The 27783-nt window shown below is 38.3% G+C and overlaps 1 protein-coding gene and 1 pseudogene across 3 annotated transcripts in view; one reads left to right on the top strand and one right to left on the bottom strand.

Moving 5' to 3' along the window:
- TMEFF1 (transmembrane protein with EGF like and two follistatin like domains 1) overlaps positions 1 to 27783 on the top strand; it is a 96461-nt gene that overhangs the window by 42441 nt on the left and 26237 nt on the right. For 2 of the 3 annotated variants that reach the window (XM_070375194.1, XM_070375196.1), the window contains exons 4-7: positions 104 to 130; positions 2364 to 2463; positions 22519 to 22667; positions 24448 to 24513. In XM_070375194.1, the coding sequence (XP_070231295.1) occupies positions 104 to 130; positions 2364 to 2463; positions 22519 to 22667; positions 24448 to 24513 (342 nt within the window). The remainder of the gene's footprint in view (positions 1 to 103; positions 131 to 2363; positions 2464 to 22518; positions 22668 to 24447; positions 24514 to 27783) is intronic. The other variant, XM_070375195.1, reaches the window with a different exon arrangement.
- Positions 588 to 693, bottom strand: LOC138989050 (U2 spliceosomal RNA; annotated as a pseudogene).

The following is a 27783-nucleotide window of genomic DNA, read 5'->3' as shown; positions in this document are numbered from 1 at the left end:
GAGAATGGATATCACAGTTTGATTTTTGATAAGAAATTTTGCTATTTGGTAAGATGAGATTCTGGGAAAAGTGTTGATAGCCATTCTTTATTTTTCTTCTCAGATAATGGCTCTGGATCTGGAGAAGGAGGTAAGTTTCAAATACCCTTAAAAGGCATTTTCTTCTTTTGCATTTTAAAAATGGCTTTACTGAGATAAAATTCACATCCCATACAATTTGCCCATCGAAAGTGTATAATTCAGTGGCTGTTAGTGTATTAACAGAGTTGTGCATTAATCACCACAGCCAACTTTAGAACATTTTCATTGCCCCAGAAAGAAACCCTGTACCCCTCAGCCATCATCCCAACCCCTCAGTTTCCCTTAGCCCTATGCATTCCTTTTTTTTCCTGCATTTATTTTTCATTTTAGATTTGTTGTCAGACTAAGGGGAAACATTGCTCCAGTTAAATTGAAGTTATACCAAAGGGCCCTCTCTGTAGGATCAGACCCCAGGTGATTTTAGCTCGAATCAGAGTATTTGTGACTCTTTTGTCGTTTGCTTACACATTTTTTGCTCATAGGGAATTTTCAAGGCACAAAACTTAAAAAACTAATATTTGGTAATAGCATATAACAGAGTTTACTCTGAATTATTAGAATTGATTAGAACAGATACTGTACTTGATCTCAGCCATAAAGCCGAGAAATGATGAATTATTAGAATTGAGAATGACTAAACTATCTCATAATCTAATGAGACTGTAATTCTTAATGAGTATCCACTGAATGCAAAATAATGTTTCAGGTGCTCTGTGGATGCACTAAAAGAAAAAACATCTATGGTAAAATTCACATGTATGCGCATGAAAACCGCAGTTATGATCCTTCCAGCACTATCTGAAACCTTACTCCATCCCCCTACATTTCATAGAACCCTAAAATTGTAGAGTTGGAAGGGACTTTAAAGGTCACCTAGAGAGTAGAAGAACTGTCCTGAGGAAGAAGTTCAGGGATGATGGTTTTAGCTTTAAAAAAGAAAAGATTAAAAGCTGTCTAAAAATAGAATTTGAGTGGACATGTTCAAGCAGAGACTTCGTGATCACGTGTGAAGGATGAGATCATAAATTCTAGATCTTAGAACTGGAAAGGACTTTAAAGGACCATGTAGTCTAGCCCCTGTGGTCAGATATTCAGTTAGGAAATTGTCATTGTTACTATATGAAAGAAATGGAAGTTGGTCTACATATTTGCTTTTATGGTACAAATGTTGGATGTCTTTCCCTGAGAATGTTGGTTGTTGGTAATTTTTTTTTTTTTTTGGGAGTTTGAGTTAGAAAGGCCAAGTGGTTTGCTCAGATTAATACACAAATTCTAGTGAGCTCATGGTGGCTGTGTGAGTTTTAGATCTCATGGTATTTCTGAGGCTTAGAAGTACTTAAGATTATGCTCCCTGGAACTGTTTGGGAGTATGCATGAGAATTTGGGTAAAGTGTAGGTAGGATCCAAAATGCCAAATTTAGAGATAGTACCAAACAGGCACTTAGGTCTGTGTGCTTGCCTTATAACACCTTCTCTGCTGATAGGCACCCCCGCAGTAAGGTATGCTTTCCCAAACCAGACTGGGACATCCTCTAAGTAAACCATAATCCCTAAATTGGCTTCAGAACTCATCTTCCTGCCCAGTTTGAGATTCTCTTAATAGGATCCACTGTAGCTGAGACCCACAGAAACGAGGTTCCCTAACTGCGAAATATGAGCTGATTTGGGGGCTGGTGGTATGCACTGATCTTGTGCTGGATCATAGGAGACCCATACACTTCAGCATTCTTGGTATTATTGGCAGGGCTACGTGGCAAAGTAGAAAAGGGTAAGTACTTTGTAAATAGACTCCTTTTCTTTTTAAAATTGGGAGACAGTTTTTAAGGCAGGTGTGAAACTGCTGTGAAGACAAGGCAGTGGTTAGACTCGGCTGTGTTGAGTAACTTGTTTGTTGAATCACTTACTGCTAATAGGATTGCACAGGCTGTTTCAGTAGGGTAATCGCTGGACTGAATATATTGCTCATGTTTATTTCCCCTCTCTTATTTCATGTTATGGTAATTCTTTTTAAGAATTAATGAGACCTAGCTTATTGTTCCATGGTACTTAGGCTAAGGGATTATTTTTCTGGCCCCAATACTTGTTTTTTTTCCACAGTATATGTTAATACTCTGTATTGACAGCATTTTTGGACTCAAGCATCAACAGCTTTTTGGAACTGATTGTTTTCAAGAGCCTTGCATACATTTTCCCCAGAAATAAGGATAATGGCTGCTGAAAACATGAAGCAGGTTTGGAAAGGATCCCAGCTTTTGGTTGAAAATTTAATTTTTCTTTTTAAGCAGAAGAAGAAGGGTCAGGGGCAGAAGTTCACAGAAAACACTCCAAGTGTGGACCCTGCAAGTATAAAGCTGAATGTGATGAAGATGCAGAAAATGTTGGGTGAGTTGATTGAGGGAAAGGGATAAACTTATTTGGAGGTCAGTTGTCAGCATTATTATGTTATAGAAAGCTTATCTTTTAACCTGCTTTGGTGTATATTGTGTGTGCCTTCTTTATTTTTTGTTTACTGTTAATCTATTGACTTTTAAGTTGATATGATACTATAGCTATCTAAGTCAGTTTAAGTGTTTTAGAGTGGAAATCCATTTGTAACTTTTTTTTTTTTTCATTTTACCACTCCTTTCTTCACTGATAGTTTTATACTGTTATAAAACTGATACATTTTATACCAAGTGCTAATTTTATTCATCGGAATTACTCTTATTTGAATTACCTTACTTTTATATCTTCAGCTAGAGTCATGATAAACAGTTTTTCTTGCATTTTTATACACAAACTTTTAATGCATTAAGAAAAATCCAAAACTTTCAAAATTTTAAAGATAGTAAGTAAATATAATAAGTAAAAATTATTTCTGGAAATCTCAGCTGGATAGACTGACATTCTGTTTTGTTTTCTCACTCACGTTCTGCTTTCACCAAGGTAGGCTTTGTAGCTGACCTGTGTTGTCCATCCAGTTTCCCGTGCACTCCCCATGAAAAGAGTGCAGAGTAGTAGCAATATAGACCTCACCAACACAGCCAGCTTTGTTCCTTTCGTCAGGCTCCTGTTTGTTTATCCCCAGGCTCAACCTTCCTTCATTTCCCTGTAGTGCTTGCTTTCTGCATAGTTGATTCTAAAAACTTTAATACTGTCTTTAGGGCCTTATGTAGCACAAATGGATCCTCTTCACTTCCTCAATTTCCCCTTAGTGTGTATTTTGAAACACTTATAGAAATTTGCACTTTCTTTCTTACTCATATGTATTTTCACTGTGCATTTCTATGTTTTATTCAGTCCATAAATGCATATTTGAGCCTTTTACTGATCAATGGTAATATGGTTTAGTTAGCATTTATGCCTGGAGTGACTTTTACAAATCAGGGTCACTGTGTTTTCAGTATTTTGATACATAATCAGCTATTTGTCTGGCACTTGGTAAAATTAAATGTCTGATAATTTACTTGATATATATTTCAAAGTAGGTAAGAATTGGCAAAAGACTAATTCAATAAAAAGTCGAACACTGCAGCAAACCCTGTGTTTGCTCTGTTTCTGCATACGAGTCGCTTGTTGACATGTCCATCTGTTTCAGTCAGAGTGGATTGATTTGTGAGATGATGTTTCCCAAAGTAGATTTTGGCCTGTAGAACATGAGAGAAATGATAGCAATGTGGACTTACAGAGAGGACAGGTAATAGATACTGTGTTCTTTTTCTCTTTTTGTACTGAAGATACGGTATGATGCAACACCTGTGTGTATATGTGTGCATACGTGTGTATTTTTGCAGATATTTAGTTCTTTTCTCTGCTTTTCCTCAGAACTGTTCTAAAATCGTGTTCAGAGTCAGAATAGCTGTCAGTGATTGATCGACGTGGTCTGTTGAGCTTTTGTTACTCCGTTGACAGTGCCTCTCTTCAGTCTTCTTTTACACATTTCTCTGCTATCATTTTTCATCTCTTAATTGAAAGAGAGAGAGATCTTTTGCTTGGAAGTAGAACAGATTCTGTGTAATCTCAGAGGTAGCCTTAAGTATGACATCTGTATAAAATACACATCATTCTTATATATACCTCCTCTTGATATGATATGTAGTCTGTCCTCAGTCAGAGCATGTCTGTTGTATAGAAGCGCACTAAATTCATTATGTGTGTGTCTATTTGAGAACTTGTAACTGCTGTCCTTGCAGGTACACGCTCTAAGCAAAAGAAAGTGAGTAGAGACAAGGGAAGGGCTTACCAATAAAAGGAGCAGGCAGGCTGAGGAGCCTCCTCAGGAGCCCATGGATAGATTGGGACAGGCAGCCAAGACCAGGCCAGGAAATTGATGCAATAATAGAAGAACATTAAGAACATTAACATTAACATTTGTGCCTTTACCTAGAAAGCAAGTGCATATATACATAGTAATAACAGATATTAAGTAAAACAAAATCCTATCATACTTAACCTTTACTAAAAATACTGTACTCTAATATTTCCTATAGTGATTATGACTTAGAGTTGAAAAAATATTGCTCTATAATGTAACTATAATAGATACTTTATTTCATGTTACATTTTTAGGTATGGGTATTCATTTAAAAAATATTTTGAGGGCTTCCCTGGTGACTCAGTGGTAAGGAGTCTGCCTGCCAATGCAGAAGACATGGGTTTGATCCCTGATCTGGGAGGATCCCACGTGCTTGGGAGAAACTAAACTCGTTCACCCCAACTATTGGGCCTGTAGAGCCAAAACTGCTGAGCCTAAGTGCCACAATTCCTGAAGCCCTCGAGCCCATGCTCTGCAACCAGAGAAGCCACTGCAGTGAGAAGCCTGCACACCACAGCTGGAGAGCTGCCCCTGCTCTCTGCAGTTGGAGAAAAGCCCATGCAGCAGTGAAGACCCAGCACAGCCAAAAATAAAAAATAGATTAAAAATTATTTTTAAAATAAATAAAAGTATTTTTTAATCTTCTGTCATTGTGAAATATCTTTCCTGTCAAATGAAATGCTGTATATCAATATAATCTATCTGGTTTCCAGAGGGCAGCTAATCTTTTTTTTTTTTTTCTCTTTTGTACTTGGCTAATTTATTCTTGTTTTTAAAATTTCTTTTTTATTGAAGTATGGTTGATTTACAGTGTTGTGTTAGTTTCAGGTGTATAGCGAAGTGATTCAGTTATACATAATATATATTCTTTTTCAGATACTAAAACCATTCTCTTGCTTTAAAAGCTCTTTTTTCCTTTGCTAATAGGGAAAGAAACTTGACCATTTGTGGGAGGGGATAAATGGTTAAGTTAAGTTAATGTTAAGTTAATTTTCTGCTGTTAAGAGAGGTGCTAGTGTTTTATTTAGCCATTTAAATGGAAATTGATTTAAACAGATTGTCTTCTTAAACAGACTATACAGAACATATTCTAACTATTCTTAAAGTCATATATTGTATAGTGCGTTACAGTTTTCAAACATTGTTACCTAAACTATTTTTTTCAGCTCTTTATGGCAGTATGTCTGGTTGGTAGGGCGAGGATTTATTACTCTGATTTTACAGGTGGAGGTGAGCGCAGAAGAGGCTGAGTGGCTTGTGATTAAGAACAGAACCAGAACACAGTCTCATGACAAGGGATTTATCTATCGTGTTGTGTATGCACATGTGTAACACCATGGTGTTCTCAGAGGCCCCTGATGTGCTTAATGCCAGTAGTTCTACCCCTACTTAAGGGTCCGTTCTGCCTTGTTTTTGGGGTTCTACATCTGTTTATAAAAATGACTTTTCTTCTCCCATATCAGGTTGTTCCCTTGCTTCTGGGTGCTGTCAGTATGCCTAGTCAGTGATTCTGATTGTGGGTGACTCCAACTTATTAGTTGCTTCTCTGCTTCCCCAAAATAGGAAATCATGTGCTTATAGGAACGGTATCTAATAAAATCAGAGTAAATAGGTTCTTAGTGAGGTGCATGAACTTCTTATATTGTATGACTGTTTTCTCTCTTATCTGCTCAGTGGCTATTTTAATTATAATTGAAATTAGCTTTGCTTGTGAGAGGCTTTTTTCTTCTTTCTTCCTGAAGCACAGTGTGACTCTCTAATGGCATTGGGGACTTTTGCATGGGTTTGTGAATCACTGCAGATGGTGATTGCAGCCATGAAATTAAAAGACGCTTACTCCTTGGAAGGAAAGTTATGACCAAACTAGATAGCATATTGAAAAGCAGAGACATTACTTTGCCAACAAAGGTCCGTCTAGTCAAGGCCAAGGTTTTTCCAGTGGTCATGTATGGATGTGAGAGTTGGACTGTGAAGAAAGCTGAGCACCAAAGAATTGATGCTTTTGAACTGTGGTGTTGGAGAAGACTCTTGAGAGTCCTTTGGACTACAGGGAGATCCAACCAGTCCATTCTGAAGGAGATCAGTCCTGGGTGTTCATTGGAAGGACTGATGCTAAAGCTGAAACTCCAATACTTTGGCCATCTCATGCGAAGAGTTGACTCATTGGAAAAGACTCTGATGCTGGGAGGGATTGGGGGCAGGAGGAGAAGGGGATGACAGAGGATGAGATGGCTGGATGGCATCACCGACTCAATGGACGTGAGTTTGGGTGAACTCCGGGTGTTGGTGATGGACAGGGAGGCCTGGCGTGCTGCAGTTCATGGGGTCGCAAAGAGTCGGACACGACTGAGCGACTGAACTGAACTGTGATGTCTGTCTGCATTGATGTTTGCCCTTTGAATTTATACCTAGAGCTAGATAGTTGAGGTTCCAAGAAATTTGATGCCCACATGGAGAGGTTTCAGTATTTCATTGTGACTGTTTTGAAATATAGTGGCTAGATTTTCTTAGTCTTAAAACTTGGGAACAGTATCTGCTTTACAGAAAATTAGATTTCTCCATACTCTTACCAACTGTATCCCTCTTCATCTAAACAGTATCTCTTAAAAAAAAAACATCCCAGTATCTCTCATCTGTCCAAGGCTGATGTTATTGCTCTAAGATAGTTCTCAACTATTTGTCTGTACAGTGGGACCAAATAGTCATAGAACTCCTTCAGCCAGGTAGACCTTTTATATACCTGACTTAAATGCCTGCCATGAACGATTTGAGGAGTTTGTAGAATCATCTGGCATAATGTCAATACAGGTGAGCTGTAAGAATCCTGCAGTTACTCCTTTGAACTTTGTCTGTCATGTGCTTTATGGAAATTGTCCCTGCTCTTCTGCCTTTTTGATGTCAGTCACTTTGGAGATGGTGTTTTCCTTTTCCCCTGAGGGACATAAGCTCTCAGAGTTGCTCAGAGAAAGAATCTTATAGGTGTGCAGTGTGACAGACAGTTTGAGAAGCATGCATTAGTAATTCACCTGATAGACATCTTTGTCGTTATACCATCATTTTCTGTTTGGAGAGTTGTTGGCCATTGTCACAAGCTGATGAGTCTCTTCCTCAGAATGTGCAATGAAGTCTTTTCCCTCACTGAAACACAAAGAATAATGCTCTATATCTGTGTTCTCCATCAGTCCTCCTTTCTAGAAACTGCACATAGTTTTTTTTTTTTTTTTTAAAAAAGCAACCAAAGAAGTATTTTCCTACTGTTACCTTCTCCTCACCTCTGATTTCCTCCTAATCAGAGATGACAGTAATTTATTTACTAATGTCATTTATTTATGTATGTATGTCTGCATTCATGCCTTTGAAATTCAGTGTTAGAAATTCAAAAGCTTTACAGGGCTTTACAGGTAGACTTTTAAAGCTATTTAGGTTTAGTAAATTTCTACCATGGTCCCTTACACTAAAATGGAAAAATAATTGTATGTTGTCTGTTTTCCTCTGGTAATGGGAAATAAACACTATTAAACATTATTCTGTACTGAATATAACCCAGATGTTAGCAATGACAGGCTTCTTTATCCAGAAATATCTTCCTGTATTTCTGTACAGCTGCCAGTAATGGTTTCTTTTGAGAGGTTAGATTTTAAAATGTAGAACACAGTATTCTCCGTGGCCTCCTGCAGTTTTCTGAATGCTCTGTTGCTCTTTGATAATTTGCCTCTGTTATTCTCTCTGCCTAAAGTCCCACCCCTGTATGTCTATTTGTTTAATTCCTGCTCTTCCTTTCAGCTTGGATATAAGCATGACTTTAGCACCTCTTCCTAGCAGCATGCCTTGCTCTTTCTGCAGTCCCTATGAGAGAGATGACTAACGCTTGTGTTCAAACAACCTCCACATAGCACTTAAATTGATGGGACTGCTAACAGATTGTGGATTCCCTGAGGACAGGGACTTTGTCTTGCTGGTTTCTACAATGGATGAACTTGCCATGAGGTTGGGTATCTTAGGTTCCCTCCGTAGGTCTTATGAACTGGCAGTTCACACAGGGCTTTCTTATTCACTTGGAGCTGCACAAGGGGTCATAGTGATGGTTTAACATGTGTGAGAAGGATTAGTAATATTGTGAGGAACTTGGAGCAGGTGAATTTGTTGCAGGCTTTGTTAGGTGTTTGTGAAATCTACATAACTTCACGTGATTTAGTTTAAAATGCCAGTGATCATAAAAATTAACCATATCTCAAAGGAATGACACTTTCTATGTACAGTAAGTAGAAAGAAAGAGACAGAATAGATATTTTTCAATAATACCTTTCAGATGTACATAGAATTTGATGATTTCAAAGGGCTTTTTACAAAAGCTTATTTGATTCTGTCACCAGCGTTTGAGGTATTATCCCTATTATTAAAGACTCAGAGTTGTGATTTGCCAAAATCCTCAAGCTAAATCAGAGAAGTAATTGAATGTATTCATTTATTTATGTATGTATGCCTGCATTCATGCCTTTGAAATTCAGTGTTAGAAATTCAAAAGCTTTATAAGGCTTTACAGATACAGGTCTGTTTTCCACCCCAGTCCTCAGCTACCCAATTGTCTTCACTAGAGGCAGTCACTGTGATCAGTTTCTTAATCTCCCAGAGGTATTTTCCCCACGTACAAAAAGTATGCACACATATTCTTTCTTTCCTTTTTATAAAGTAATGGCAGCCCACTACACGTATTGCTCTTCAGTTCAGTTCAGCCGCTCAGTCATGTCTGACTCTTTGCCACCCCGTGGACTGCAGCATGCCAGGCCTCCCTGGAGTTGGTCTATCACCAACTCCCAGATTTTACCCAAACTCATGTCCATTGAGTTGGTGATGGCATCCAACCATCTCATCCTCTATCATCCCCTTCTCCTCCTGTCCTCAATCTTTCCCAGCATCATGGTCTTTTCATATGAGTCAGTTCTTCGCATAAGGTGGCCAAAGTATTGGAGTTTCAGCTTTAGCGTCTGTCCTTCCAATGAATATCCAGGACTGATTTCCTTTAGGATGGACTGGTTGGCTCTCCTTGCAGTCCAAGGGACTCTTAAGAGTCTTCTCCAACACCACAGTTCAAAAACATCAGTTCTTGGTGCTCAGCTTTCTTTACAGTCCAACTCTCACATCCATAAATGACTACTGGAAAAACCAAAGGTTTGACTAGACAGACCATTGTTGGCAAAGTAATGTCTCTGCTTTTGAATATGCTGTCTAGGTTGGTCATAACTTTTCTTCCAAGGAGCAAGCATGTTTTAACTTCGTGGCTGCAGTCACCATCTGCAGTGATTTTGGAGGCCCCCAAAGTAAAGTCAGCGACTGTTTCCACTGTTTCTCCATCCATTTGCCATGAAGTGATGGGACCAGATGGCATGATCTTAGTTTTCTGAATGTTGAGCTTTAAGTCAACTTTTTCACTCTCCTCTTTCACTTTCATCAAGAAGCTCTTTAGTTCTTCTTCCCTTTCTGCCATAAGGGTGGTTATGATATTTGAGGTTATTGATATTTCTCCCAGCAATCTTGATTCTAGCTTGTGCTTCTTCCAGCCCAGCGTTTCTCATGATGTACTCTGCATATAAGTTAAATAAGCAGGGTGACAATATACAACGTTGACGTACTCCTTTTCCTATTTGGAACCAGTCTGTCGTTCCATGTCCAGTTCTAACTGTTGCTTCCTGACCTGCATACAGATTTCTCAAGAGGCAGGTCAGGTGATCTAGTATTCCCATCTCTTTCAGAATTTTCCAGAGTTTGTTGTGGTCCACACAGTCAAAGGTTTCGACATAGTCAATAAAGCAGAAATAGATGTTTTTCTGGAACTCTCTTGTTTTTTTGATGATTCAGCAGATGTTGGCAATTTAATCTCTGGTTCCTCTGCCTTTTCTAAAACTAGCTTGAACTTCTGGAAGTTCATTGTTCATGTACTGTTGAAGCCTGGCTTGGAAAATTTTGAGCGTTATTTTACTGGTGTGTGAGATGAGTGCAATTGTGCAGTAGTTGGAGCATTCTTTGGCATTGTCTTTCTTTGGGATTGGAATGAAAACTGACCTTTTCCAGTCCTGTGGCCACTGCTGAGTTTTCCAAATTTGCTGGCATATGGAGTGCAGCACTTTCACAGCGTCATCTTCCAGGATTTGAAATAGCTCAACTGGAATTCCATCACCTCCACTAGCTTTGTTCGTAGTGATGCTTCCTAAGGCCCACTTGACTTCACATTCCAGGATGTCTGGCTCTAGGTGAGTGATCACACCATCGTGATTATCTGGGTCATGAAGATCTTTTTTGTATAGTTCTTCTGTGCATTCTTGCTACCTCTTCTCAATATCTTCTGCTTCTTTTAGGACAGAACTATCTTCTATTTCTGTCCTTAATTGATCCCATCTTTGCATGAAATGTTCCTTTGGTATCTCTAATTTTCTTGAAGAGATCTCTAGACTTTCCCATTCTATTTTTTTCCTTTATTTTTTTGCACTAATCACTGAGGAAGGCTTTCTTATCTCTCCTTGCTATTCTTTGAAACTCTGCATTCAGATCTTATATCTTTCCTTTTCTCCTTTGTTTTTCACTTCTCTTCTTTTCACAGCTATTTGTAAGGCCTCCTCAGAGAGCCATTTTGCTTTTTTGCATTTCTTTTTCTTGAAGATGGTCTTGATCTCTGTCTCCTATACAATGTCATAAACCTCCATCAGTAGTTCATCAGGCACTCTGTCTATCAGATCTAGTCTCTTAAATCTATTTCTCACTTCCACTGTATAGTCATAAGGGATTTGATTTAGGTCATACTTGAATGGTCTAGTGGTTTTCTCCACTTTCTTCAATTTCAGTCTGAATTTGGCAGTAAGGAGTTCATGATCTGAGCCACAGTCAGCTCCCAGTCTTGTTTTGCTGACTGTATAGAGCTTCTCTGTCTTTGGCTGCAAAGAATAGAATCAATCTGATTTTGGTGTCGACCATCAGGTGATGTCCATGTATAGAGTCTTCTCTTGTATTGTTGGAAGAGGGTGTTTGCTATGATCAGTGCATTCTCTTGGCAAAACTCTATTAGCCTTTGTCCTGCTTCATTCTGTACTCTAAGGCCAAATTTGCGTGTTACTCCAGGTGTTTCTTGACTTCTTTTGCATTGTAGTCACCTATAATGAAAAGGACATCTTTTTTGGGTGTTAGTTCTAGAAGGGCTTGTAGGTCTTCATAGAACTGTTCAACTTCAGCTTCTTCAGCGTTACTGGTCGGGGCATAGACTTGGATTACTGTGATACTGAATGGTTTGCCTTGGAAACGAACAGAGATCATTTTGTAATTTTTGAGATTGCATCCAAGTACTGCATTTCAGACTCTTTTGTTGAGTATGATGGCTACTCCATTTCTTTTGAGGGATTCCTGCCCACAATAGTAGATATAATGGTCATCCGAGTTAAATTCACCCATTCCAGTCCATTTTAGTTCGCTGATTTTTAGAATGTCAATGTTCATTGTTGCCAACTCCTGGTTGACCACTTCCAATTTGCCTTGATTCATGGACCTCACATTCCAGATTCCTATGCAATATTGCTCTTTACAGCATCCGACCCTGCTTCCATCAACAGTCCCATTCACAACTGGGTGTTGTTTTTGCTTTGTCTCCATCCCTTCATTCTTTCTGGAGTTATTTCTTCACTGATCTCCAGTAGCATACTGGGTACCTACTGACCTGGGGAGTTCATCTTTCAGTGTCCTATCTTTTTGCCTTTTCATACTGTTCATGGGGCTCTCAAGGCAAGAATATTGAAATGGTTTGCCATTCCCTTTTCCAGTGGACCACATTCTGTCATTCAATAAACAGATATTTCTATTCTTACACAAAATCATCCAGAGAACAGAAAGAACATTCTCTAATTCATTTTATAAGGCCATATAACTGCAAAAAATAAAAGATTAAAACTCGCCGAATAAAAATGAATAAAAGAAAATCTCACTCTACAGCAGACAGAATCCCAATAATAAACAGGCACAAAAAGGTATTATAGTCATAAAACAAAAACAGAATGCTATAAATTTTTTTTAAAAGGAGCACCATAAAAAGTATATAAGAAATGACAAACTCAAAAAAGGACTGGAAAATAAAAGTTCAAGAAATCTCTCAGAAAGGACAGCAAAAAATAAAAAAATTTTAACAGACACTAAGAAAATTAAAGGACTAGTCCAGAATGCCCAACATCCAAATGACAGAACTACCAAAATTAGAAAAGAGAGGAAAGAAAGTCATCAAGGAACTAATTGAAGAAAATTTCTCAAATCGGAAGTCAGTAAGTTTCTGGGAACTGTGAAATTTCATTATACTGAGGACCAAAAGGAGATTCTACATGCTTCGAGAGAGAAAACAAACAGTGTAGAAAGGACCAGAAATCAGAGTGGCTTCAGACTTCAGCTGGAAGCTAGAAGACAATATAGCAATGCTTTCACAATTCTGAGGGAAAATTATCTCAGCACTTGGAAGTATGCACTCACTGAGTTATAAGTCAAATATTAGGTGTAGGATAAATACACCTGAAACATAAGGTCTCAGACTTCGCTGGTGGTACAGTGGATAAGAATCCGCCTGCCAGTGGAGGGGACATGGGTTGATTCCTGGTCCGGGAAGGTTCCACATGCCGCAGAGCAACTAAGCCAGTACACTGTAACTCCTGAGACTGTGCGACTGTGTGCTGTGCACTGTGCGACTGTGCGACAGAGTGTGCGACTGCTGGAGCCTGTGCCCCAGGAGCCTGCGCTCCACGAGAGAAGCCACCACGGTGAGAAGCCCAGGCACCACAAGTAGAGTAGACCACCATCACCACGACTAGAGAGTCCACACACAGCAGCAAAGACCAGTGCAACCAAAAGTGAATAAAATAAATTACCAAAAATAAAAAGTAAGGTCTCACTTTGTACCCTTTCACAAGAAGCTATTGAAAGGTATACTGAAATGGGAGAAGGTAAAATAAAAAAAAAACATGCCACGGAGGAGAGAGGTAAAGGAATTTCTGGGATGATGCGTATCGTTTAACAAAAAATATTATTAGGTCTGTTTCTGGCAGAGCTCCTAAACCCTTGTAACTTTGAGAGACAACTGTCTTTTGTGTGCTAATGAGATGACTCAGCTCCTTCCTTAATTCTAAGTCATTTTAGCAAACTATGGAACCTTAAAGGAGGTGGTAGGAACATCCAGATTAGTAGTATCCTGGGTAGAAGTGCAAAGAACCTACCTCGTTTGCAGCCGGTGTCCTAAAAGGGGGGCAATTTGCAGATCAAAGACCTGTGGGGTTTGTGCTCACTCCAAGTAAGAGAATAAGAGAACTGAAAAGAAAAAGAGAACTGAACTGTAAGACACTCAGCTAGTGCAGAAAGACTGGAGAATAGACTGTGGTAGGAAAAGGTGCAACATTGAAGGGAGATTGCAAGATCATGGCTATATTAAGAGGGCAACCAGTTCACGCTGAAACAGTTCCACTCTGTGGACAGTCATATTGCTGGCTGCCATTACCAGGATGCCTACTACCCTCTTTTCAGCCAGAGGACAGAATGCCCAGAATGCCCTGGCTCAGATTCTTATCTGTACTTGCCGTGATGAAGTTCCTGCAACTGCCTGAAGCAAACAAGCACTCTCATTTAACTGACATACTCCTGAGAACTGCAGGTCAGCTACAGTGAGACTGGAAGTAGAAAACACAGAGCCGCCCGCTGAGATGACATTTCTGCCAGACATCCATACTTGGTAATGCTAGGATCCTGCCAGACGTCTCAACTACGAGTCCTATGACATTCCTGATGACTTTCTCAGGGTCTTGCCCACCAACTTCCCCAGAAGGGAATCTTATAAACCAGGAAGCCAAAAGCCAGACTCTGACAGAGACTGTTCAACATGTCTTTTTCGGTAAGCCTTCATCTAACAGTGCCAGCTAGGTCAATGCCCAGTACTATGAATTAGGCAATAGTCTATTTTGGACCCAAGGTGTTAGGTACGTACGTGAAGTATTCTCTAAACTGCATGTTTATATTTTAAACACATCTGTATGCAAAATGTACTTTTCACCAAAAAAGTTTTGACTAAAAAGTAGAGCAGTATGTTTCATTATAGGGGACTGTAATGCAAAAGTAGGAAGTCAAGAAACACCTGGAGTAACAGGCCAGTTTGGCCTTGGAGTACAGAATGAAGCAGGGCAAAGGCTAATAGAGTTCTGCCAAGAGAATGCACTGATCATAGCAAACATCCTCTTCCAACAATACAAGAGAAGACTCTACACATGGACATCACCAGATGGTCAACACCAAAATCAGATTGATTCTATTCTTTGCAGCCAAAGATGGAGAAGCTCTATACAGTCAGCAAAACAAGACCGGGAGCTGACTCGGATCATGAACTCCTTATTGCCAAATTCAGACTGAAATTGAAGAAAGTGGAGAAAACCACTAGACTATTCAGGTTAGACCTAAATCAGATCCCTTATGACTATACAATGGAAGTGAGAAATAGATTTAAGAGACTAGATTTGATAGACAGAGTGCCTGATGAACTATGGATGGAGGTTCATGACATTGTATAGGAGACAGGAATCAAGACCATCCCCAAGAAAAAGAAATGCAAAAAAGCAAAATGGCTCTCTGAGGAGGCCTTACAAATAGCTGTGAAAAGAAGAGAAGCGAAAAGCAAAGGAGAAAAGAAAAGATACACCCATTTGAATGCAGAGTTCCAAAGAATAGCAAGGAGAGATAAGAAAGACTTCCCTCAGCGATCAGTGCAAAAAAATAGAGGAAAATAATAGACTGGGAAAGACTAGAGATCTCTTCAAGAAAATTAGAGATACCAAGGGAACATTTCATGCAAAAATGGGCTCAATAAAGGACAGAAATGGTATGGACCTAACAGAAGCAGAAGATATTAAGAAGAGGTGGCAAGAATACACAGAAGAACTATACAAAAAAGATCTTCATGACCCAGATAATCACGATGGTGTGATCATTCACCTAGAGCCAGACATCCTGGAATGTGAAGCCAAGTGGGCCTCTAGAAAGCATCACTACGAACAAAGCTAGTGGAGGTGATGGAATTCCAGTTGAGCTATTTCAAATTCTGGAAGATAATGCTGTGAAAGTGCTGCACTCAGTATGCCAGCAAATTTGGAAAACTCAGCAGTGGCCACAGGACTGGAGAAGTTCAGTTTCATTGCAATCCCAAAGAAAGACAATGCCAAAGAATGCTCAAACTACTGTATAATTGCACTCATCTTACACGCCAGTAAAGTATTGCTTAAAATTCTCTAAGCCAGACTTCAGCAATACATGAACTGTGAACTTCCAGATGTTCAAGCTGATTTTAGAAAAGGCAGAGGAACCAGAGATTAAATTGCCAACACCTGCTGAATCATCGATAAAGCAAGAGAGTTTTTCTGCTTTTTTGACTATGCTAAAGCCTTTGACTGTGTGGATCACAATAAACTGTGGAAAATTCTGAAAGAGATGGGAATACCAGACCACCTGACCTGCCTCTTGAGAAACCTGTATGCAGGTTAGGAAACAACAGTTAGAACTGGACATGGAACGACAGACTGGTTCCAAATAGGAAAAGGAGTACGTCAACGTTGTATATTGTCACCCTGCTTATTTAACTTATATGCCGAGTACATCATGAGAAACGCTGGGCTGGGGGAAGCACAAGCTGGAATCAAGATTGCTGGGAGAAATACCAGTAACCTCAGATATGCAGATGATACCACCCTTACGGCAGAAAGTTAAGAAGAGCTAAAGAGCTTCTTGATGAAAGTGAAAGAGGAGAGTGAAAAAGTTGGCTTAAAGCTCAACATTCAGAAAACGAAGATCATGGCATCTGGTCCCATCATTTCATGGCAAATAAATGGGGAAACAGTGGAAACAGTGGTTGACACAATTTTGGGGGGCTCCAAAATCACTGCAGATGGTGATTGCAGCCATGAAATTAAAATTGGAAAATTATGACCAACCTAGACAGCATATTAAAAAGCAGAGATGTTACTTTGCCAACAAAGGTCCATCTAGTCAAACCTTTGGTTTTTCCAGTAGTCATGTATGGATGTAAGAGTTGGACTATAAAGAAAGCTGAGCGCCAAAGAATTGATGCTCTTGAACTGTGGTGTTAGAGAAGACTCTTGGACTGCAAGGAGATCCAAGCAGTCCATCCTAAAGGAGATCAGTCCTGGATGTTCATTGGAAGGACTGATGCTGAAGCTGAAACTCCAATACTTTGTCCACCTGATGTGAAGAGCTGACTCATTTGAAACGACCCTGATGCTGGGAAAGATTGAGGGCAGGAGGAGGAGGGGACGATAGAGGTTGAGATCGTTGGATGGCATCATGGACTTGATGGACATGGTATGGGTAGACTCAGGAAGTTGGTGATGGACAGGGAGGCCTGGCGTGCTGTGGCTTTTGGGGTTGCAAAGAGTTGGATAGACTGAGCGACTGAACTGAACGGAACTGAATGATTGGAATGAACGTGTTCATGAATCCTTTTTAAAAAATTACCTGGATCTGATACTGTCTTGGAGGATATATTTAAAACTGATTTTATTTCTTCAGTGAATGTAGTACCATTCAGCTTCTATTTCTTTTTTGATCAGATTTTAATAGTTAATTTTTTGTTATTCATTTAACTTGTTTTCAAATTTGCTGACATATAAAGTTCAAAATATAATTCTCTTATTTTTTAAATCACAATCTGTAGTCTTTTTTAGTTTAGATACTTTTTTTTAAAATTTTTTCTCATCCTGCTTTGTTGATTTGAAAGTTAATTGTTGATTCTTTCTTTTTCCTTTTTTTTGTCTTTGTTTTTTGGTCACACCACGTAGCTTCTGGGATCAGAGTTTGAACTCAGGCCCTCAGCAGTGAAGGCATGGAGTTCTAATCTCTGGACGACCAAGGAATTCCCTAAAGGTCTTTTCAGAGGACCAACTTTTAGCTGTATTTCTCCGTTGTAATTTTGTTTTCTATTTCTGCTGAGATGTATCTATAAATCTAATATTAATATCCATGTCCTCCATATTTTCCCCTTTTTTTTGTTTTCACTGGGTTTATTCATTGCTCTTTTTCTAATTTCTTAAATTGATGTTTAGTAATTTAACTTTCTACTGTTCCTTCAAGATTTGAGATAAAACTTGAAAACGGTGAGGGATTAAACTAAGTGGTTGTTTGAGGGAAAAGTGTTTCAGGAAGAGGGGAAGCCCTGAGGCAGGGGTGTCCCTGGAGAGTTTGAGAGAAAAGCAGGGCCAATTTAGTGAAAAGATTTTTCATGATATAAATGTGGAAAATAACTACTTAACTCCTTTCATCTGTCACTTTGCCTGCTGAGATGTCTGTTTCATGTGACAGCTGTGATGAGTGGAGAGAACACCCTCTCAGTCACTCATTAGGTTTGTGCTCTTAGGCTTTTTAACTTCTTTCCTATTCAACTTCCCTGTTCATAATTTGCTGTCATGATTAAAGAGGCAGATACGACTGTCCCCACACAGTAGGTGCAGAATGAATGGTTAAGTGTCTTGAGTTTGGCATGTTTGCTGAAGCAGTTTCTTTCCACATTAGTGCACTCCTGTGCTTGGCATCCTCCTGCCCTCTGCCGCCATTGCCAGCCTGCAGACCCCAGGAACCACTCCAGTCAATAGTGTTAGTGGCCGCTGGGGTCTAATGCTGTTCTCTTCTGCTCATTGTTTCACTGAGCTGGACATTCCTTAAGATGGGGATTTCATTTTCTTTCCTCACGTGCTGCTGAAAATAGTAGTGGCGGTTGTTGTCACAGCTCTTGGTCTTTTATGCCGTGTTACTGTCCCACTGTGGAGTGGACCTTTCCTGCATGAAATCAGGGCAGTTCCTGCTGGGCTTCCCTGGTGGCTCTGTGGTAAAGAACCCCCTTGCAGTGCAGACATGTGTGTTCGATCCCTAGGTTGGGAAGATCCCCTGGAGAAGGAAGTGGCAACCCACTCTGTGTTCTAGCCTGGGAAGTCCCATGGACAGAGGATCGTGAATGGGCTACAGTCCATGGGGTTGCAAAGAGTCAGGTACAACTTAGTGACTGAACACAAGCCTCGGCTGAGTCCCTTGTTTCTCCTCACTTGATCGATATGGTATTCTGCCTTTGTTGCTGAGCCTTTTCTCATCCCTGAAACTGTTCTATAATTCTTTCTTTTGTTGGCCACTGTTTCTGTTTAATTGCCATCCCAGTTTTGCCTACTTTTATTCCTTAAACCTGGAGTTGGCAGTGTTTTTCTGTAAAGGACTAAATGGTAAATATTTTATATTTTGAGGGCCACATACTGTCTCTGTCACATATTCTCTGTCCCCATCCCTTTAAAAATTGTAAGAGCCATTTTTGACTTGTTAGTAAATATTCAAAGTTTTTTTTTAATTGTGAAACAGAGCATATATTGAAAAACTTATGAAAACTTAAACATTTAGTTTAACATACAAAAATGAAGCAAACTGTGACTCCTACATCCCAAGCCAGGAAATACAGGGTATTGTCAGTACTTTAGAACTGCTTCCCGTGATCCTCCCCCATTGCATGTTTCTTTGTTCTGTCTGCTCTGCTGCATTTTGTGGAAATCATTCCTTTTATTTTTTTCTATAGTTCTATCACATGATAACCCTCCTAACAATAAATTGGATTGGCCAAAAAGTTTCTGTAAGATGTTACAGAAAAACTCGAATGAACTTTTTGGTCAACCCAATATTATTTGGCTTTTGTTTGATTTTGAATTTTGTATAAGTGGAATCATACTATGTGTACCTTCTTTTGGAGAAGGCAATGGCACCCCCTCCAGTACTCTTGCCTCTAGAATCCCAGGGACGGGGGAGCCTGGTGGGCTGCAGTCCTTGGGGTCACGAAGAGTCGGACACGACTGAGTGACTTCACTTTCAATTTTCACTTTCATGCATTGGAGAAGGAAATGGCAACCCACTCCAGTGTTCTTGCCTGGAGAATCCCAGGGACGGCGGAGCCTGGTGGGCTGCCGTGTATGGGGTGGCACAGAGTCAGACACGACTGAGGCGACTCAGCAGCAGCAGCACCTTCTTTTGCTCAGAATTATGTTTTTGAGATTTGTTTGTGTTGATGCTCGTAGCTGCTTAATTGAATTCAGTTGCTTGACTGTTCCACATCCTTTTATAGTCCATTTTAATGTTAATGGACATTTGGATTGTTTCCAGTCTTCTGTTCTCATGAATAATGCTCTGTGACCATTCTTATGCATATCTTCTGGTGCACATATGTAAGAGACTTACAAGGGCCTCACTCAGTAGTGGGATTATTGGGCATGTGCAAGTCTAGCTTTCCCGGTAATGCTTGTTTTCCAAAGTGGTTATATCAGTAAGTTTTCCCTCCAGCAGAAGGTAAGAATTCCCTTTGGTTCTCATCCTTGTCAACACTTTGTATTCTCTTAATTTTTGCTGTTTAGTGAATGTGATGGTGTCTTGTGGTTTTCATTTACATTTTCTTGATTATTGAACAATTTGAACACTTTTTTACATATATTCTTCCAAGTCCTATATCTTTTTTCAAGTTAATTTTTATATATATTTTGCATATAAGTTTAACATGTATATTCAATTTATCACAGTCTGAAGTTCATCAATATTTCTGTTCTTAAAACACTGTAATTTCAGTCCCTTGCAATTTGTATGCTATCATTAATATTTTAATTTACTGTTTTTTTTTTTTTTAATTAGCACAGAGCTTTGATGTCATTGTTTTATATTGTCAGTATTTTGTTAACATTGCTTATGTATTTATATTTTTGTTCTTCATTTCTGTTTTCATATGAGGTCTTTCTTGTAGGATCATTTTTCTACTGCCTTTATAATTCCTTTACTGACAGTCAGCAGGTGACAAACTAAATTTTTACTTCTTCCAGATTACTTTTATTTTACATTTAATCATGCACGATAGTTCTTTTTATATAAACTTGTATCTCAGCACATTGCAGGTATTATTTCACTGTCTTTTGGCTATAAATAAATAATTTGGCTTCAGCACTACTTTTGAAGACACCTGTCTCTCTTCTTGATTCTTTGAAGGTAGTCTTTTCTTTTTGGCTGCTTTTAAAATATTATTTTTTTGCCATGTTACAAAAATTCCACGGTGATATTTCACTATCTAGATTATTTTTTAATAATTTTGTTTAGAATTTATTAGGCTTCTTGGATATTTAGATTAGTATATTTCTTTAGTTTTAGAAAGTTTGAGAAACTGAGAATATTATTCCTGCCTTATTCTTTTAACTCATCTGAAACTCCAATCAGATTTTTATTAGCTGTTGTGACTGTTTTCCATGTCTCTTAATCTTTTTTTAAATATATTCTGTCTCTTCGACTCTGCCGTGGTCTGGGCATTTTCTTCTGACCTGTCTTCCAGTTCATGGATTCACCTTTCGTTTATCTAATCTCCTTTTAAATCTGCCCAGTGAGTTTTTTATTTCTATAATACATTCTTTATTTATTAGAAGCTTTTTTTGGTTCATTTCCACATCAGCTTGCTCTGCCCATGTGTTTTATTTCCTTGTCTGTGTGGGTGTGGGAGTGAGTGAGCGTGTGTGTGATCTACTTGTTCTTCTCAGAACTGTATCTTGGAAAATATTTGAAGTCTAGGATAGTGAAGTTGGGTTTCTCCAGAGAGGATTGCTTTTACTTTTGTTAGTTGCTTAGGGCCCATTCCAGTCATTGACTCTTAAATTCTGGGCTTGATTTTTTTTCAGATCATCCAAGTAGTATTTTAAGTTGTAATTACTCATGTGGGGACTGGCTTGTAGTTCTAAGGGAGATGTTTTTTACCCTGTCTTCAGTACTGCGGCTCAGGGAAAGATTTTTTTTTTTCCCTTTAAACAGTTGACTTGGAATATGGCAACTCTTTTCTTCTCTGCCCTCATGCCTTTTTTCCAGGGTCTTCAGATTCTCCACCTTAGGTAGGTCAGTATTCTTTGTCTTCTGTTCTCAGAGGCTTGCAAAGTCAAAAAGTTGATGATTGAATTTTCCTAGTTTGGCAAATGCCTTCAAGGTGAAAATCAGCTTTGGCAAACTTAATTGATCTTTTTCTATTCTTGTCTTCATTTAACTTTTGTCTTGAATATTCCTTGTTTCTTGACATCTTATAGGTGCATTTGAGAATGTTTTAAAATATTTGTTATTTTCATTAGAAGGATTAGTACAGGTTCCGAGTCCACCATATTGCTGGAAAACAGAGAGTCTCTGTGGTTTTCAGTTTCATATTCCCTGTTAGATTTTACTGTTCTTGAGAGGAGTGACCATGCCTTGTACTTTCTTGGCCTTCTTAGAAGGCAGTGAGTGTTCAGTGGACACGCAGATATACAGGTGGATGTGTAACTCAGAAACACTTTTGAAGGACTTCTATTTTACATGTTTTATATCTATTTTTTAATCTTCCCCATTATTTGGTAAGGTTAGGTGTATTATTACTACTTCTGGATCAGTAAACAGACTTAAGAGAGAATATGGACACAAATCTCGTTATTTGTTGGACTAAAATTTAGATTCATGACTTTTGACTCATAATTCTGTGTTCTTTCTGCTATACCATGTTGCTTTTTAACTAATATTATTGACATTTGCTATTTCTTGATTATTATCTCTAGATATGAAAATTCTAAAGAAGTGACTCCATTAGTAATAATCTGGATGAAATTATCTCTGGATTCTCACCTGAAAGAAATTGTTGGCTGAGCATTCACTTTGCTTAAACTTTTATCAGTGACTTAATGTATTGACTTGTGTTACAGAAAGCAGAAAAAAAGAATTCCTTACAAACTACTATATAAAATAAATAAGCTGTAAGGATATATTGTACAGCACAGAGAATATAGCCAATATTATATAATAACTTGAAATGAAGTGTAATAAAAGTATTAAATCACTGCATTGTACACCTGAAACTAATATAATCTTGTAAATCAACTGTACTTCAATAAATATGTTAAAAAGTTAAAAAAAAATTGCTCAGTTTTGCTGTTGAAGAATTGTGAAATCAACTGTACTTCAATAAATATGTTAAAAAGTTAAAAAAAAATTGCTCAGTTTTGCTGTTGAAGAATTGTGAAATACTTTTGTTGTAAAACATAAATAGTTTTTGTTTTTTCCACCAGGTGTGTATGTAATATAGATTGCAGTGGATACAGTTTTAATCCTGTGTGTGCTTCTGATGGGAGTTCCTATAACAATCCCTGTTTTGTTCGAGAAGCATCTTGTATAAAACAAGAACAAATTGATATAAGGCATCTTGGTCATTGCACAGGTAAAATTCATTCTAGAGGTCTGTCTTTAATATCACATGTCTACAGTCTTATTTGTATATTTTGGTAGTGTTCTGAATTTGTAAAATGAAAAATCTTTGATGCTTTATTTTTTATTACTATGTATTTTAGAACTTCTTTGTTCTGTTACTAACTTAGCTTTTTAAAAATTTGCTTTCACTGTCTTAAGACACAAACAATGCTTCTTGATTGTTTATTTAGTTATTAAGCTGATCCTAATGTGAACTTATAGCTATATTTATGCTTCTTAAAAATTGTCTCAAATTTGTAACGATTATAGTTGTTTAGAAATGAGCTTATTTTAATTATAGTAAAACTGTAAATATCACCATTTTTTCATCTTTTTTTCTAGAGCATTATAGTTTACTTTATTTTCATGTTTTCTCTAGTTTTTGCCCCTACATGTTTTATACTGTTAGAGATTTTGGTGTGAAGTTATAGCATGTAGGGAAAAATTATTACTTTCAGTTTAAAATTCTTTCCCCCTTCTTGATTTTTGCCGTAGTTTAGGAACCATGATACTAACTAAGAATAAGTTTTTGTCTTCTATTCCTGCTAGAAGTACCTGGTCACAGAGTTAGAGGTTTTCAATCTTTTTTCCTAGTAAGACACATATAGACTAGCATAATGTGTGATTTCCCAGTAGCAAACAAGGTCCAGACACTTCCTGATGGCCTAGGGTTATGCATCTTTCCTGCTACTAGGTCTAACTGCCCTCCCTTCTGGCTACCCACCCCCGCCCGCCTTTTTTTGCATTTATTAAAGGGCTGTGTTTTCATAAGCTTAGGGAGAACATAGCTAAGGGGAAAAAGTTGCAAGCCAGAGTTTGCTGGTTTATACTGATAACAAGCTATTTGTGAAATACTGAACAACTGATTGAAATGTCTGTGGTCTAAGCTACTGAAGAATGCCCAAGAAACTATTCAGGGATATCTAGGTGAGAGTCAGGTGTGTGCATGGCAGAGGAAACTGTTTACTGACAGAGACCCCTTATATATGGAAGTACTAGTGTGGTTTGCTTTTCTTTCTTGGGGTGGCATTTGTAGCGTAGGTTAAAGTGTATTCTTGAGAAAGCATATCTTTTCTGAGGAACTGGTTTGTGGTTGAATGGTACTACCTGGAATTTCAAATTCAGAAGAGTTGGTCAAGCTTGAGGATTTTGTTAATTGAAATTCATGCTTTTAGAATCCTGTGGAGTGGTTTATCCTGCTCCCCATTTACACCTGACTGTGCCTTCCCTTGCCCCCCACTGTGCACTGGAAAACCGAAGCTTATGCTTCCCAGCAGGTGTTTATGGTCCATGTAGTCTTCCTGTCCTAACATAATTCACCAGGAGGGTCATGTTTATAATAAATTTTGTCTGATAACACAGTTGATATTCCACATTTATATTAATCTGATACTTTTCCAAGGAAACAGTGGTGTGAGAAGGTAAATCTTGAAACCATTGTCCCTTGGAGAACCGGCTGATCCTTTCTGTTTAAGGTCTATGTGATTTCAGTTTCACAGGGAAGACTTTTTAAGGAGATGATGAGATGATATTTTAGCTGAAGTTTCAGTGAAGTTAGACTGTTCATCATGCAGAACGCATTTATATCTGAGGCCTGAGATAGAAGTGTTACAATAGATCAAGTGAGTGGTAGAGCAGGAAAAATGGACAGAGAATTGGAAAGGACCTGGAGGATTTGGAATATTTAGGAATTTCATGGTATGACTTTAACATCATATGTATCTTAATTTTCAAGTCATTTTCTCTTACAGACACAGATGACACTAGTTTGTTGGGAAAGAAGGATGATGGACTACAGTATCGACCAGATGTGAAAGGTACTGAATAACAATTTCCTAAATTTTGGCCATGTGTTGAAACATGGTCACTAGCTGTCCTTAGTAGTTCTTGTTCCATTATAATGACCTTTCCAGCTTTGCTCTATGGCAATATACATTATGCAGTTAAATTTTAGTAATAATATTGACTGAGTGCTTCTCAGTTTACAGAGTACTCTCACATCTGTGTTTTTTTAATTGAAATTTTTATTGTGAGAATTTAGATTCACATGCTTTTGTAAGAAATTATATAGAAAGATCTCTCATCTTTGCTTTTAAAATCCTCTTTGCCTCTCTAGAATCTACTGTTAACACTTAACCTCTGTGCATGGGTCTTTGAACCTAGTTCCCTTTGCCTGGAACTCTTCTTTGCCTAGGAGTCATCGTTTCGGTCACCTTAGAAGTTATTTCCGTTTGGGAACTATCCCTTGACTCTTAAACCTAGATTGCATGCCTCTCTTACATACTCTGATGACCAAGCCCTTAACCTGCTCTAAGTGTGATTGTCGGCTCTACTCATCTGCATCCCTCTCCAGACTGAATTCTGCCATGTTCACTTTGGGATTCCTAACACTTAGCAGAACGTCTGGCACTTACCTACGGGCTCCATGCTTGTCAGAAGAATGGATATAGCTCAAAGAAACTGTAGGATTTATTTGTACAAAGACTTTTATTTTAAGGTCAGATCAGAGATTGGATTCTAGTTCCCTTGACTGCAAGTCCAGTGTGCTTTCATTTCTCATTTTCATATTTATTATTTCATTTGGTTTTTGCAACTACTCTGAGGGATAAGGACCAGTGAAAATATTGAGGCTCATTGAGGTTATAGTTAGTGAACCAAAGCAGGTCCCAATCTTAGGATCCTAGACCAGGGTTTCTGTGTATTTGCTTTTACATGTATCTTCTATGCTATTTATTTTGATTATACTAATGGGCAGTTTTTTAAAAAGATGTGTGATCTACCTTTTAGGCCTAATTTCTAAAAAATACATAAAATGAAAATAACAGGCCATATCTCTTAGAGTGTCATAAAGGTTAAATGAGATAATGCATGTCAAGTGCTTTGAATAGTATCTGACATACTCATAAGTGTGTAAGAAGTGGTAGCTGTTATTATCATTGAATAATTTGTATTTCTGTCACTTGAATCATATTGAACCTGAATCAGTTATATCCCATGAGCCCCTGAAATATCAGTTTCCTCTGTTGATACAAAGTGCTGTGTTTAAAATAGGAAATCTTTGTATTCCCATAGGAGATATAATAGATCAATGCTAGTTTTATTCTTTATACTGATAGTACATGACCAGAATAGGAAAGTTCTTTTTTAGTAGGTAGAAGCTCCTGCTTAAGGCAATTTGGGGAATTGTATATACCCAAAGTACTTGTCTGTCTTCGATAATTTTACAGGGATAATTTAGTGCCTAAGCCATTTTTGAGATACTGAACATTCTTTCCACATAAGAATTTGTCTATAATGCAAATGAAATTATCATAATCAGGAGATGTAATTTATTAAGTGCCAATTTTATACTGGTTGTTTTACTAGAAACTGTTGGTGGATAGAAAGATATGTAATACATGACATTCATCTTTAAAAAACTTGTGACACAATAAGAAATGAACATAACCTACTTCTAACAAAGTGAAAGTTGGTTATTGTCATAAATGTAGTGCTTTGAAAAAGTTAGGATGAGAACTCAGAAAAAAAGAAATTACTGTATGGTGGGGACTGGTGACGCAGGTGGAGGTGCAGGTTTGATCCCTGGGTCAAGAAGATCCCCTTGAATAGGAAATAGCAACCCATTCCAGTATTCTTGCCTGGAAAATTCCATGGACAGAGGAGCCTGACAGGCTATAGTCCATGGAGTTGGAAAGAGTTGGACATGACTGAGCATGCATGTAGGAGAGTGGGGAGAAATGGTGAAGATCTAAGAAACAAGAGATCTTATTTGAGCTGAACCTTGAAGGGTGGTTAGGATTTGAAGAGGTCAAAGGATATTTAAGGAGGATAGAAGAGCATCAGCAGAAGTATAAATGCGAAAAAAAAAAAAAAAGAATGTATTGGAGAACGATGAGGAATCCTTTTTGGCTGGAGAGAAGGGGTTTAAAAGGCAGAAATGGAAGGCAAGTATGGAAAGGTAGCTTGGGGCCAGATTGTATACAGTCCTTTCTTTTTTTTTGTCTGAGTCTTTACCACTGGACTGCCAGAGAATTCCCATGTGTACAATCTTGAATGCTCTGTTATCCTAGGGCATTTAAACTTCATTTGTAGGCAGTGGGGAAATCATAATATATTTGAAAAGGAAAGGCTACAGTATTAACCAGCTGAATGCATTATACCAGGCAGGACTTGTGCTTATTATGAACTTTGGGCTAGAGACAGAGAGATCAGTTAATTAGGCTCAAAAGGAATAGATTCCTACTTAAGATATGGAGAATAAAAGAGTTAAAACTAGGATGACTTAGGTGATGGATTCTGTTTATTGAACTAAGAATATTGGGAAGGGAAAGGTGTTTGAGGCAAGTAAGAAAGGAGTTGATGGTGGAGATGATTAATTTTACTTTGGGGTTTGAGTTGCTTGTGGAACTCACCTGGATGACTTTGTTTTTTAGCATAAATTTACGAGTTAGTCCTTGGATATCTAGGTGGTAACTGAAGTGATGAGAATGAGTGAGAGAGATTATAGAGCTGCATTGTCTAGTAGAGTAGCCACTGGCTACATGTGGCTATTTAAATTTAAATTGGATAAAATGAAATAAAATTAAAGGTTTTTGTTTCTCAGTTATACTAGCCGTATTTTAAATCCTCGGTAGTCCCATGTGACCCATGGTTACCATATTGGACAGCACAGATATAGAACATATCAAGAGATGCAGAAAGTTCTGTTGGACAGCACTCTTATTTTTAAAGGAGAGGAGGCTAGGATGAAGCAGAAAGAAGATCCAGAGGAAAAACATCATGAAGAGTACAGTGGCACAGAAGTTGAAATAGAAAGACTGACTGTTAGTTTAAAATGCTGCATGAAAGAATTAGAGGACAAGCCTCAAGTTTGAATATGTCAGAAATGTAAAGTTGAACTCTTGGAAAAGTGTGCTTTCAAGATGGAGCATTTGAATGTCCAGCATGTTGTATATGTAAGTCATAAAGGATATAGTGGCTGAGCATGAGGTGTATGGGCTTCCCTAGTAGCTTAGCTGGTAAAGCGTCCACCTGCAGTGCATCGATCCAAGTTCTATTCCTGGATCGGGAAGATCCCCTGGAGAAGG

The sequence above is a fragment of the Bos mutus genome, chromosome 8, assembly GCF_027580195.1.
Source record: "Bos mutus isolate GX-2022 chromosome 8, NWIPB_WYAK_1.1, whole genome shotgun sequence".
Taxonomy (NCBI): domain Eukaryota; kingdom Metazoa; phylum Chordata; class Mammalia; order Artiodactyla; family Bovidae; genus Bos; species Bos mutus.
This window is presented reverse-complemented; position numbering and strand designations above follow the sequence as displayed.